Source organism: Oenanthe melanoleuca, chromosome 4A, assembly GCF_029582105.1.
Source record: "Oenanthe melanoleuca isolate GR-GAL-2019-014 chromosome 4A, OMel1.0, whole genome shotgun sequence".
In the NCBI taxonomy this organism is placed as follows: Eukaryota; Metazoa; Chordata; class Aves; order Passeriformes; family Muscicapidae; genus Oenanthe; species Oenanthe melanoleuca.
Window position 1 is genome coordinate 7,853,558 of NC_079338.1, and position 14,917 is coordinate 7,868,474.

At 39.1% G+C, this 14,917-nt stretch overlaps 1 protein-coding gene across 2 annotated transcripts in view; it reads left to right on the plus strand.

Annotated features, from left to right (window-relative positions):
• CHRDL1 (chordin like 1) overlaps nucleotides 1-14,713 on the plus strand; it is a 38,068-nt gene extending 23,355 nt beyond the window's left edge. Inside the window, exons 6-12 of one of the 2 annotated variants that reach the window (XM_056491603.1) lie at nucleotides 760-853; nucleotides 2,701-2,768; nucleotides 3,458-3,632; nucleotides 7,623-7,817; nucleotides 9,479-9,646; nucleotides 10,733-10,822; nucleotides 12,093-14,713. In XM_056491603.1, coding sequence (XP_056347578.1) covers nucleotides 760-853; nucleotides 2,701-2,768; nucleotides 3,458-3,632; nucleotides 7,623-7,817; nucleotides 9,479-9,646; nucleotides 10,733-10,822; nucleotides 12,093-12,223 — 921 coding nt within the window. In that variant the 3' untranslated portion in view covers nucleotides 12,224-14,713. The remainder of the gene's footprint in view (nucleotides 1-759; nucleotides 854-2,700; nucleotides 2,769-3,457; nucleotides 3,633-7,622; nucleotides 7,818-9,478; nucleotides 9,647-10,732; nucleotides 10,823-12,092) is intronic. The other variant, XM_056491604.1, reaches the window with a different exon arrangement.
• Nucleotides 14,714-14,917: the final 204 nt, after the last annotated feature.

Consider the following 14,917-nt stretch of genomic DNA (forward strand, 5'->3'; position numbering starts at 1 on the left):
ACCAACTCCGGAGCTTTTGGCTCCTACTTCATCGGGTTATCTTCTAAATAAGCTAAACAGCTAATAGTTAAAAAGGTTATTTATTATAAAACACCTCTTATTACAAAGCACATCAGTCTCAAAAGCATGCAGACAAGCAATGGCAAAAGCAGTAGCAAAGCAAAATCAAATGGCAAGAGCAAATGGCTAAAAGCCAAATACCTAAAAGCACCAACTCTTCTCAATACAAACTCCTATATAGGATTTTTCCAATGAGCTAACACACAAATTTGGACCACCACTCATTAACCTATTAGAATTCTAGTTTCTTAACACGCTAGGTTATGTATAAGACTACGCATATAACCTATCTTGTTCTATTTGAAAAATGTAAGCAATATTCTTCCTATAGCTTTGTTACGTCTAAGCAGTGTCTACAACTATGGTCCTGGAGCCTCTTACTGAAAATATCAGTATGTTTTCAACCTTCACTAGAACTCTCACTTCCATTCTGGCATTTGAAACCTTTCAGCTACTAAAAGCACTAGGGCTCCTACTAAATCTTACAAACTTCTACTTAAACGTCTACTTTATGTGTGAGTGGCTTATACTTCAACCCATCCAAATGCTTTAATTCAAGCCCTGCACTCTGATTTCTTTCTGAAGAGTTCAGAGAGACTCCTGATCCACTGACTCCAACACATGTCCATAAAAAAATGAATATGCAGTGCCAGACAACCAGTGATTCCTTCTAATTTCCCTTTTGTGTTTTCCTGGCAGGAAGGAAATGTGTACTGCGGATTGAAGACTTGTCCGAAATTAACTTGCTCTTTCCCAGTTTCTGTTCCGGAGTCATGCTGTCCAGTTTGCAGAGGTATGTTCAAGCACAGTCACAGAAAGACAGGCTCTGAATTTACTCCTTTCCCTTTCAGAGCCTTGTGTGTGCACCAGCACTGTCACTCAGGACACTGTCTGCAAGTTGGGAAATAACCCTGTGTGTGCCAGCAATGTAACCTGTGTTTTCCTAAGTTGAAACAAGGTGCGAATCTTCTGATGATAAAGTTGCAACTCCCTAATGGAGTAAATAAAGGCTTCAAATGGTGTATTGAAATAGCTGCCATTACTCTGAGTAGAGAAGCTTTGTAATAAAAGATGAGCTTCTATCTGACAAGTTTCCAGACCTACCAAGTTGTGCAAGACACAAGCGTTTGAATTCAGAGGCAAGGGCAATTACTCCAATTTAAATTAAGTGTCAGAAAATGGTCAGGTGACTTCAGTATTTTACTAGCAATTGCATTTTCAATCTTGTAAACACAGGACACTTGATTCTAGGGGCCTTCCCAGCCTCTCTGAATGTCTAAACCTAACTGTCTATCTAAAATCCCAAAATGTCTGAGAATTTCTAAATGTATTTTATCTCACTATTAATATTATGGCACTTGAATACCATTTCCAGAGTATGTAAGTATCTATGGCCTGTTCTTAAAGATACAGATAAGCACCTAAAGGTACCTGTACTTCTCAGAAGTGCCACTCATAATATCTGTGATGCTGGAATGCTTTGAAAAACTCTCCTGCTTGCACATTTGTGCTGCCGTATTCTTTTGATATTCTGCTCCTTTGAACTCAGTACTATTGGATGGTAAAAATAAGTATTATCTAGTTGGTTGTACAATTTTCCACATGGTGCAACAGTTGCATAACACCAACCAGTACAATCCCCCAGCCCCTGACCTGAGGAGTTGACTGAGTGCACAAACTGAGCAGTGAAGGGCTGAACCAGTAAGAAGGTACTTGAGAGTGCATCAGTGCTAATAAAGTAACTTATGTATGGCACCATGGAGGACCTGAGCTGATCTCTCGGGAGGGCAGTGCTCTGTGCTGCATGAACATGTCACCTCAGACAGAACAAGGATGAGGATCTCTCTGCAGTGCTTCTTGCATAGAGATTGTTCCTCATTCTTTGCCACTTTGCCATGTTACTCTACAGTATCTTTGCAAATCTTGAAAGTTTTTACCAGACAAACTGCTTATGAAGCCACCTGATCTCTAACAAGGAAAATGATAGTTCCATTCCCAGGAAGAAATACAGTGGTATACTGTTTTAAATGTACCACATTGACAGTTAATTAAAGTAAATCCTTGTTAATTGTCTGATGTCAATTGCCAGGTAGTTATTTGGCCTGTATCTGAAACCAGCCTCTTTCAGTTACAAAAATCAATCTGATTTTCAAAGTACAAAGCTATGCAGTAAACCAGCCTTACACTGGAGAAATCAGTCACTTCAGACACAGTCACTAATGAGAAACCGGTTCATTAGGATTTCCATATGAAAGGTGAGATTATATCAGATAATGCACTAGATCCAGGGCTTTTTTAATGTATTGTCCTGCTCTTATTTAAAAATGTTAAAATGATAATTTATCTCATAATCTGCCTTGTCCTTTTCAATATGGCAGAAGCTCTTTTATCTCTCCTCTGTGTTTTTTGTGAAATGCAAAGATCTAGCACAGCTAGTGGGGAGGAAACTGTGAGTTCAGTTTCTCCTCCCTGCATGGCCAAGTATATTACTATCAAAATTTGCTGATTTTCATATTCATTCCTCTGCTACTCACTAGACCCTAATACAGCTATAAAGCCAAGTGAGACTTTTCCCTTCTGTATCGGCCAGGGTGTTGCACAGTTAATGCTCTAATGGATGCTGTTCTGCTTTGTGTACAGGAGATGGAGAATTATCTTGGGAACATTCTGATGGAGATATATTTCGACAGCCAGCTAACAGGGAAGCTGTAAGTGGCACCTACAGTTTAAAAACATACTTTCTTGCTGTGCAGTGCATGCCAGTATGTTGGAGGAAAAGAGAAAAGGATAATAATGGGTCTGAATACCTACTGCCTCATTTTAGATTCTGTGAATCTAGCCCAAAATAGGTTTCTTTCAGTCAACGTGCATTCACGAAAAATGTTGAATTAAAGCAGGAGCTCCTGAAATGTCTGGAGTTGTTTTTTTCTGTATATGCTCTATAAGAATAAAATTTGACAGTATTGGTTTGCTATGCAAGAATTGCTTTTAAATAGTAATTGCAAAAACTTGCTTCCCAGTTCACATACACACATAGATATTTACTATAGGGCTTCACTGTCTTTGGTGGTAAAAGTATCCATTAACAACTTACTGCTCAAGATGTTATTTTTGTAAGAGCATTTGGAGAGAATCTGAAGGATTTTTAAGTATTGGGTGCACTGCTAAAGTACATGAACCAGCAGATCTTTGGATGAGTGGGAAGAATCATGTCTATAAAATAAGGGCTGTAATAGGAAACCTTCAGGTTCATGAGCATTTTGGAAAAGGACTCTCTGAAAAGCAGCAGTGTTTTTGCTCTAGAAAACATGCTGTGTTTCAGTACTTGTTCCCTACTCATGCCCCTTGTTCATTGGAATGAGATGTACTCTCCTGCTCTCTTTTTGTCTCCAAACAGAGACATTCATACTATCGCTCCCATTACGACCTGTCACCCAGCTCTGCCAGGCAGGTAGTCAACATTCCACGATTTCCCACTGCCAGGAGTAACCGTGGAGTCCTACCGGATCCCCAGCAGGCCTCGGGAACAATAGTACAAATTGTCATCAACAGCAAGCATAAGCACGGACGAGGTAAAGACAATCACTTTTAACAGTATTGCTCTGGGTCAGGAATCAGTCACCCAGAGCTCAAAAAGACATCTCAAAATATACAGCAGAATCTTGAAAATTCGCACTGGTATTGAGAAATCCAATACAAATCAGGGAGGCAAAAGCAATAAGCTATTGAGAATATTAAATTTCTTCTTGACTGAGATGAATTCTGCCTACACATGTAGTACAACAATGCATTTCACTCTGCAAAAGCAGTGTTGCTCTCTGATTTACTTTGTGGGATTGTGCCCTGTAATTCTGAGAGCTCAAGTGAGTGCTTTGTGCCACAAAGGGCAACACAATGCCTTTAGATTCACTAACTTGTTCACACAGTGTTTTGTCCTGGAGGAGATTGTTTGTGGTTATTTTCTTTACACTCTTTCCTATTTTGTAACTTCTATAGCTGTAAACAGCATATATTTCAACTGCCCTTCAAATCTCAGACTACAAAGCTTTGCCACAGTATCAGGAGGTTTTCTCCCTCTGAGACTTAGCAAATTATTCTCATGAAATAGAGTCTCATTTCTTCCCCCACCTTAAACAAGTTTCCTGGGACAGTGGGATACAAGGGATGATCTCCCTCCCCCATGACTAACACAAGAGGCAGAGTAGGCAATTAGCTTGTACTGGATTCCTGAACTGTAGAGAGGCAAATTTAACCAATGGAATGAATCTGACTCTGTGAATCCTTTATTGCGTTCTGCTAATAGAATATAGGACATGCTACATTTTGGGGACAGCAGAATTTTAAGCCCATGTGGCAAACCATATTCAAGCCATATTCCTCATGCATTACAAGAAGGACAAAAGTAAAGGGAAAATACCAGTTCACCAGTTAGTGGGACAGCAGGTTTTGTACAGTAAAAAGGGTGCAATGCTCAGTTCCCACAGGGTGTGTACCTCAGTGAACAGAGGTCTGCAAGAACAGGCCTAGGAAGCTATAAAAGAAATAGCTGAAAAAACACATGCTCAGAAGAGCATTTATCCAGAAATACCAGTCAGCATACACTTAGAAACTACCTACAAAGAGTTAAAATCCCTTGTATTAGGGCCAACTAATCTTTTAAGGTATTAACTAACAGAAGGAATGTTTGCTATAGGATCTTTATTATCCACCTGAACAAGCATGAAAAAGCTTTCAGATCATGCCAGTGTTTTATGGTGAATCTAGGAGCAGGAATCTCCACACAGTGCAATGTCTATGACATGTAATTCACACATGAAGACATCATCAAAGCAGTTTCTAACTGACTTGTTTCAGCAAATAAAGGGCATACAGATGAACAGCATATTTCTGGATGCAGTAGAACTTCAGACACTGACTGCCTGGAGTGTCTGAGAGATCCCCACGATAGAAACAGAAATGCTGACCATGTGTTTTCTTTTGTTCCTGTGCAATTAACAAGTGTTTTATTAATTAATGCACATGTCTCTTGAGACACATTCAGCAAGTTAAACACACAACAGCTCTCCTGACGTGCAAATACTATGCAGTTGTGTGGATATAGATTTATCATTCTGAGCATGAAGAGCACTAAAAACAGGGTAACTAGAAGTTATTTGCTAGTATTTGGCTTCTACTAGAGGTTTCATCTGCTATCTCAGAGTATTTGTTTAATTGTTCTGTGTCAAATAACCCTTAAAAGACAGAGAGTGTATATCCGTACAATGTCATGTATTATCCTTTCCCCTGTCAGGGAGAACTCGGGAAGTATTTATGTCCATAAAGGGTCTGGAGAACTCTGAAAGGGGGAAAATAAGTCCATGTAAGCATACAAATTAGCAATAATATGCTATTTAAGCATGTATGAAGCTGCTGGGCAGCTGAGTACTTATCAGTTTTTTCATTTATAGTTTTTCCTCCCATATTCTAGGTATACAGATAAAACTTCCATTTTGTTTGAGAAACAAAACTGTTTCCTACCTCTAAGAAAACCCCATATCTTAAAAAAGAATTTAAAAGTAACAAATTATAAACCAAATTATAGCATAAGCTCATGAAAGATATTGCAAAAAATACTCCCCGTAAATCTCAGTAACTCACTAAAGTATAAACCAGTTGGTTACATCTGTTACCAGTTAGATATAAATTTCAGATTACAGATAAAAATTAAATTGCTTTTGAAAGTTACAGGCAAAATAGGAAAATACTTTACAAATAAAAAAGTTAATAAAAATGATGGCATACTAGAAGAATTGGAAATATTTACAACATATCCCAGCTTCACTTTTGTTTTACAAATCAGGCAATGCCCTTTCTTTTACCTTGTTAGGATTAATTTGCATTTTTCTTTGTGTTTATAAAATATTTGAAAAGAAAGAAGTAGGATTTATAGGACAAATGGAAACATGGTGTAAAGTGATTTAATTCCCATCAACTGCTGGGTGACCCAAAGTAGCTTCTATCAGGCATGGATTTTTCCACTCTCTTTGTGTCAGCTGTATTTCTCTGACTCCCAGGGGCTCTGATGAATAAATATTCTGAAGTTCTTAAAAGCTTTTGGAATGAAATTTCAGTCCCATATGCATCTTTTCATGTTTTCTTGTGATTCCAAAAGCCAAATGAATTTATATACCTATCAGCATATATATTTCCAAAAAGGAATTAAACTTCGTTTTTTAAGTATTCTGTGGTTTTTCCTGTGTGCTGCATAGCAGAACTCCCATGTACAAGCAATAAAAGGCCCAGGTATCACTAATCCATCCAGTTGATGGCATTGCTCTCACTGCAAAGGCCGTGTTCAGCAAATGGCTGGAGCTGTGCTGATGACTCAGTAGCAAATGACATGAACCTCTCACCTGCAAATTTGATTAAAATGCAGCCAAAGCCACTGTAGCAGGCTGTGTCCTATGTGTGGACTGAGAATACAAGGGGAAGGGAGTAGGTTTTTGTCCTGGTTTGAAGGACAGGTGTCTGCCGATAAAGGCAGAAGTTTTTCTTTGAAATAGAGACTTTAATTCCACTCCCGCCAAGTATTATAATTGTTTGAATTAAGGACTCTGAGACAAAGATAAGGGGGTAGGAATAACAGCTCTTTTACTAATATATCTAACCGTACAAGCAGAGACAACAGCAGTTATTAAAATTATCAACACAACAGAACAAATAACTCAGTCCCAGTCCTTTCTTTAGCCGCGGACACACTCGGTCTGTGTCTGTTCCCAGTGATGTAACACGTGGCAGGATCCGCACAGCTGCAGAGAGCAGGCGGGAGCAGAGGCGGGAGCGGGGTGGGGGGGGTGGGGTGGGAACAGCAACGGCCGTGCTGATTTCAGGTGGGAGTGGGCTGGAGGGCAGCTCCTCGCTCACCGTTTTGGTTTCTGGTGGTCAGCTGTGTCCTCAGAGGCAGGAGGTTGTATGGGGACAAATGCAGGGCAGGTGATCGCACACCAGCTGGCTCTCCTGCATTCGGCTGCGTGGCTCCAGACGGGGGCGGTCCTCCTCTCGGCTCCGCTCGCCGGAAACACGAGTAACCCCTCCTGAAGCTGTTCCCACCTACCCCTTTTGTCAAAGATCCTGGATGTAACCCGGCAAGCATGATAATGGGAAAAATTATTTAAATTGACACAGTAATAGAAAAAAACCTAACCCCCAACAGTTTTCCAAGCTGGTTAATGCAGAACTGAAATACATTAACTGGGGGAAGCTAGTCATACACTTGACTCAGATGCCTTCACTGTTTTCCACAAAATCTAATGGACATCAGCATCAGCAGAGTTGGCATCAACGAAAAACTGCTCAGGAAAGGGCAACCACGGGCTCAGACTCATTTTAAGTAAAGGAACTACAAGTAAAAATTAAGCAGAGTTAAATTAAAGCAGAGAAATGGGCCTGAGATGCTAACAGATGATGTATGGGGACACTACTTTAAACAAATGTGCATTAATCAAATGAATATTTATAGATAGGTAGCCAGTGAACATACGTTTTCCAGTTGTACCTTTTCTTCTTTTTCTTTTCTTCTGTAGTTTGTGTTTCAAATGGCAAAACGTACTCACATGGTGAATCTTGGCATCCCAATCTCCGGGCCTTTGGAATCGTAGAGTGTGTGTTGTGCACCTGCAACATCACCAAGCAGGAATGTAAGAAAATTCACTGTCCAGAACAATATCCCTGCAAATACCCTCAGAAAGTAGAAGGAAAATGCTGTAAAGTCTGTCCAGGTAAAACAAAGTTGATCGCGGACCACCTTTTTGCTGTGCATGTTAAAGGGCTTGGCTCAAGCCTCCTGATCACAAACTCTGATGTGAACAGCAGCAGCTGTACCATGTTCCAGTATGTGTGTACAGAGACCTTGGTGTCTGGCCACCTCTCCTCTTGCTGCTGCTCCTCACAGGAGACATGCTGCTGGTACATGAGCAGTCACTGCTTTTTTCTGTGCTATTAACACGACTTCCTGATGCTCATTTCAAAAGAAAGTATTACAGAAATGTATACAGAAAGTTCATTTCTGCCAAAAGACTCCCATCCTTCCCCTACCACCATGCCCATAGAACCTTCAAATAATTTTCTAGCTTGTAAAATCCACATGGCCATCACATAATTTCTGCTTTTTAAAATATACCAGAAGGATTTAAAACTCTGATTGGTGTCAAAATTACATAACTTAATCCTTAGAATAAATACTGACTTAGCACAGATTTATCATTGTGTCTATGCTGCACTAATGATAAAACTTACACAGACATTACTAAAATAAATGCTTACAGGTAGTGAAGAATCTCCTAAAAGGATTCGATAGTATGCCAAATGAAAAGCCATGTTTCATGTATTATAAAAGTTAAAGGACTGTCCAGTTCCCTCATGTACCCATTTGTGTGTTTGTTTGTTTGGTGATGCACTGGGCAAGAATGCTCTGAGGAAATGAGTTGCTCAGCCATATATAGAAACATGCACACTTCCCATCTTCTCCTGCTAGTCTTTCTTACTGGGAAAAAAACACGATGCAGTGGCAGTAGGCAGGCAGGAAGTGTGTATCTTGGTCTTTTAGATACTTGTGAAGCAGAGATCCACAGCTTTTTGTTAATTGGAAGAACAGCCAACAAAGCCTGGCTAGCAGGCTTCAATAGAAAAAAAATGGCAAAAAGAAGGTTACTGCCTTATTTTTTGAGATCCTATGTGCCCATTTTTAAGAAAGCTGAACTTTTTCCTGCAGTCTGTCTTGTATATCTGGAGATGTAGTAATTATTAGGTGTTTCCACAAACACTAGTCTGAGTCTCTAAGTTGCATAATCTCTCCTATACTCCTATACTTCCAACTTCCAATTGCAAACAGAATAATTACACTTTTTACTTATACTCTGCAACTTTACCAGGTGGGCAAGAGATAACGTGCACTGTGGCTGACTCAGGCTTGCATTGGCCACATGTCTGCTGCTGAGCAAAATGCAAACCTTATAGATTCTTTTCCACAGCAAAACATTAATTTGGGTCTCTTCACTCTAACCAGCCACCGATTTTCATTTAGTTCTTTTATTACCCTGAGATTTCTAACATAATTTCTAACATAAGTATGCTTGAAACATAGACAACAGGTTCAAAACTTGTGAGGAGTCTCCCAGATCACATTGTTGTACACAGCTCATTTCCTGAGGAAACAAGATTACAAGTATAAATACTGTCTTTCCACCATGGACAGGCTACTAGAACCTGGAAGAACACTGTTAAGTGTTTGTGCTAACAGCTGGAGATGGATTTGGGTGGCCATACAAATGAACATTCTACTTTCAAACTAACTCTTCTTGGCTATTGATGCCAAGAAAATTCTGGAAGACATAATTAGAGCTGTAGTATGTGTTCTGTCCTTTTGTTTTTTTTTAAATAGAAGATGTGCCAAGTCAAACCTTTGACAACAAAGATTATGCCTGTGGGAAAGAGACATTTCCTGTCTATGAATCCATTTTCACAGAGGAAGGAGAAACTATCAGGAAAATTGCAATAGAGACTGAAAAGCCACCTCAAATAGAAATACATGTGTGGACAATTAGAAAAGGTGAGTTGAGCAGGTTCTTTCTTTAAACAGTGTATCATCTTCCATTAAAATCCCAGGACAGTGTACAGATCTAAGCATTTTGATTCTTTCGGCTCTTTAGAATATCACTATTACCGCCACTGCCAACATACACAAATTTTTCTGTACAAAACTCATTAGAAACACACAAAGCTGTAGTTCTGTTAACTTCTACCCTTCATTGGGAGTGAAAACACAATGAAAAACAAATTTTCAGTATTACTCTGTGTAATTTATTTGAGATAAATGGGGAGTAGGGTTTGAACCACGTGCCTGGAGGGTCTTAGACGGACCAAAAAGCTTTTCATTGAAATCAGTCTGTCCTGTCTGCCATAGTGATGATACACCCATGATGGTACATATAGGATATGGGCAAAATACGTGTTAAGGAAGGAAACAATATTTTTTACTAGACTAAGGGTAAAATTAGAACAAAATAGAGAAGCATTCAGAATCCCAAGCACTGCTGCAGATAGTGAACTTTCAGTCCAATAAAAATCTCCAGCCTCATAAAAGTCATCTCTATCTACTTCAGGCAAAAAGCATATGATCCTTATAGGAAGCCCTCATATAGTGCACCCTTTTGCATGGAAAGGATACATTTCTAGATGCTTTAAAGGAGAAAGCCAAGTCCAAAGTTGGAGCAGAAAAGAAATCACAGAGCATTGGGTGGTTCACAACTACCCTGTGTGTTTAAAAAGTCACAAAGCCTAATAATCATTTGACAGTCATTGCCTGCTGACTCAAAATGGTATCTGCCTGCAAAATTATGCTATTTTTCTCCAAGATACTGTGACTTTTGGCTTCTGTTGTAATCTTATATTTGCTCATAATAAGGAAGGATTCAGCTAATTTGGAAAAGAGTCGGCTAATTCTCACATCCCTCACAAACTCGCTGCAATCCCAGTTTCACAGGAGGATTTACAGGGGAATGGCAAAAAAACAGAGGCGTGGAGAAACAGAATTAAAAAAAGAGTAGACTGAACATTTTGCAAAAAGGACAGCACTCCAGGTTAAGAACAATGGGCACATTTCCAATAACATGCACTTCTTATTTCTTTGCTGAAGGGATTCTGCGTCACCTCTATATTGAAAAATTGTCCAAGAGAGAATTTGAAGGACTTCCTTACTTCAAGTTGATAACAAGGACAACACCTAGTAAGTAAAATTCCAACTTACTGAAGTTTCTACTCTCCATATAATCATAGCCATGAAAAACATTCTTTGTTACTCAGCCCAGTCAAATGGATGTACTGAATTTTTCTCTAGTATATGATCACAATATTACTTAAGTCTAAACTTAGACTTAAGTAATCAAAATACTTAAACTATAAATAAACTATAAAACTTAAAATATAGATACATGTAACACTAGTTCCCGTACATGCTGTCTTAGTCTCTTGTGTTTTGATAAAGTATAATCCTTTCTGCCCATGCTAGAATAAATCTGAAATATGACTAATGTCAGCACAGGTGCAGAATTTGGATTTATTTATGTAACATGTAAAGTTACCACAGTGTTTTAGAAAGTAATATAGAATGGAAAAAAAGTTAGATATTTTTAAAGGAATTCTACATACACTTATTTTGTATTTGAAAGATTACTTTCCTATATTCTTAACAACATCTTCATTATTAAAATATATTTTATGAAAGGACATGTACTTCTTTTATCACTGTTGATTCAGTTTGGTTTTTGTATTTCATCCAGTTTGGATTGTGACAGTAGTTAGCAATTACTAATTCAGCTAATTTGCTCACTGAATTAAGATATATTTCTAATCCCTAGTTCTTTTGCATTACAACTGGTAATTTTTTTCTATATTTTTTCTAGTTAAAAAGGTTTTTTTCCCAGAAATAATATGCTCTTAATTGTTACAGACCTATTGAGATACGGATTGTTTTCATATAAAAGAATCCCTATTTTTTTGCTGTCAGCCTTCCATAAGCTTGTCATTGCTATCTGTAATGTAGTATTCCAGTTACTAGGACAGCATGCATTTCTATTAATACTGTAATAAATGTATATAAATACTAATTTCCATCACACTTTGTATTATGCACAGGTAGGAGGAATTCATTATGTACATGAAACATTTAGCTGTGTTGCTTCCCAGCTTTTAAATACTTTGGTTTGCCAGGGTATCCAGTGTCATAAAATGGTTGAATAAATAGAGCTAAATTACAGGATTTATTAATTAAAGAAAATAGTAATATTCTGATCCATATTTATTTTCTTAACAAAGTTGTTTTGCCTGGAATATGTTACATGGTTGTAAGATGCTTTGAATATTTTCCATGGGAGGGTTGGACATTCCCACTTTGACGACTGTGAATCAGTTGGTTTGCAGAGTGCTTGTAAATGTCTTCAAAGTCCCTGTGCCCTTCTCTAAGTCAATATCTGTCTCTTTTGTGTTTTTGTTTTCAGGCCAGTGGAAAATATTTAGTGAGGGAGAAGTTCAGATCAACCGAATGTGTGGAAGCAGAGTGTGCAGGACTGAGCTCGAGGATTTGGTAAAGGTTTTGTACCTTGAAAAGTCTGAAAAGGGTCACTGTTAAGGGAGACAGCAATGGAGGGAAAAACACAAGAAAACTTGGGAAAACTTGGATCTGCAGCTGGACTGCAGGCTTATTTTCCTTGAGTCAACAGTTGCCCTAAACCCCAAAACTATAATGCAGTAATTATTCACATCATGCACAGCAAATTTGCTGCTTTATGTGTAGTGGTCTGTGTCAACCATTCAAATATCTCCTCCAAGACTAGAAGGCTCTGTATTCCTGGTGGGTTAAGGAGAAAGAAAGATTGCTTTCCCAGAGTTGCATCTCTTTACAAGTTAAAAAGAGAAAACAGAAGATTTTTACAATTATTATTTGGCAAGTTTTTCAAACTAATGAAAAGAAGGACACCTAATAAATGTACAGGAGCTGTCCTGAATTTATACCATTTCTGGTGTTGAAGTGACTCATGGATTTCTTGTAGAGGTGGAGGAAAAATATGAGTGATACAATACTCATGTTGGAGACATAAAAACTGGATTTAAACTAACAGACTCCTTAGCAGCCTGCCTTTGGGATGATATCTTCTAGTTGAGCAAACAAAGTCCATAAACTAAGCAGCAGGTGATAGTGGCAATCACTATATTTTTGTAGCAATTGGAGCAAATGTTCCCTTTTAAGTGGTTTTCACTGTTTCCTCCACCCACTTCTCTAAAAGTGTTAGCTTCCTATCATAACCCTAATAACTTCATTCTTCTGGGCCCTATTTACACATGTTCCTGGCTGGTAAACCACCTTCTAAAGTGATATTGCAGAAGGTAGTGAAGTACTTGCAGTATTTTCAAAACAACTAAAGCACTAAAACTAATTAATAATGCCTTAATGGTTGTGACAAAGCTTAATTTATTTGTTCTGATTTGTTACAAACATAATCTGCATATATCTGAGGGTGACTTCTCAATTCTCGTGTTTCAAGGACAGCTGTCTCCCCTGACAAGCACCAAACAGCTATAGGCTTGTAGAGCACAACAACCAACTTCTTGCTGTGGTAACTGTTATCTTTGGGAAGAAACTCAAATCTGAGACATTCTATTAAATTTAGCATAGCATGTCTACAGTGTGTTTAAGAGAGGTGACTTTCATCTCAGGAGTAATTGTAACGATTTGAAAACTTTTCACCAAAATCCTGCACTGCCCCATGGCTGCAAGGTTGAATTAAGTCCCAAGATGAAAGTGACTCTGGCTGCTTTTGCTCCTATTTTCTACTCCACAAGCAGACAGAAATAGTGCTGTTGAAACACATGATAAGAAACAAAGCTTTATGGAAATGGCCTGAGCCAGGGGCTGGGGCTTCACAGGGAGTGAAATCAACAGTGACTGCAAGGATTTTGAGGTTTGTCATTCTTCCAGTGACAGCAATCAAGGGTGTCCACATTCCTAAAGGGTTGAAGTTGTGGGAGACATTCTGAACACCAACACTGATACTGAACACCAAAAGCCTATTCAGGCAGAGCTTCACCATGGTAAGGGGATCCTTGGCTAGGGCAGCAGACCCTGGCAGTCTCCATCAGCAATGCAGGCTTCAGGAGCAGGTTCCTCCATGGCACCCAGCGCCTGGCCATGGTGCCTGAGCCTCAGGAGGAGCTAGGTGCTGGGCTTCTCAACAAAGAGGAGCAAGTGAGGAGAACAGACGTGAAGGTGAAGGAAAGGCTGAAAGGAATTAGGAGAAAACATACAGGGTGATCTCAGGACCACCCTTCTGTCCCTAGGCCTGGACAAGAAAGCAGATAAGATTTGGGCATGCAGGCTATTTGGAAGTGCAGCAAGTTGAAATGCAGGAACACCTGGCTAAGGGAAATCCTCTACCACTGTTCATTTAAAGGAGAACTAAGTGAACTGTCCCGACACCTTTCCAGGGAACTGTAGCTTCCATAAGTCCTGTCCTGGTGTTGGAAAGGGGTGTAGCGTATCTAAACAAAGGCCCTAAGACCTCACTGCACTAGAGCTGCAGTATAACTGTAGAAGAAGCAGTTTGGCATAAGAAGCGCTGATTGCACGTGGCATCTACTGGGTTGAAATGTGCTGCAGGACTGTAAAATTTTATTATAAATCTTTAGGAAGAGGTTCTGAGGAACTGTAGTGTTCTGGTGAGAAGACCAGCCGTTGATTTCTCACCTAACAGGCATCGTCTGTTTGTAGCAGTAGCTGGTGGAAAAAGACTAAGTGGAAAGTGTATGATATTTGTAATTTCTTTTTTATGAGGAAGGCAACCTGCTTTTTGGATTTGTGACAGGACTGGTGGAATCCAGACTGCGTATTTGTTTTATAATAAACACTTCTTAAGAAAAGCAGAAAACAACTGTAAGCTTTATTTAGTAAAATGCAGTGTTGCATATTTCTGGTTTCTGGTCACTAAAGTCAACAAAATACACAGTGTTATGTTTTGCATTCTCTTCATGAGATGTATGTTTGTTACAGTACTTATTTATGTACTTGTTATATCACTTTGGCCTGGTTTGATAAATTAATAAACTCTGAAGTTGATAATAAAGTAAGATGGTTTGCATAGGGTGCTGTTTGTTCAAGATGCTTGGTTTCAGCTCCCTGTTTGCAGTCCTGCTGCTGCCACCTCAGAGAAAGCCTGAATCCATGTGCCCAGCTGGGTGCAGTGCATGACTGCCTGCTGTGAAATCGATACTGAGATATGGAAGAGTCAGACTAGAAAATACCCAATTTAATTTAGCTTTCACCTACGCA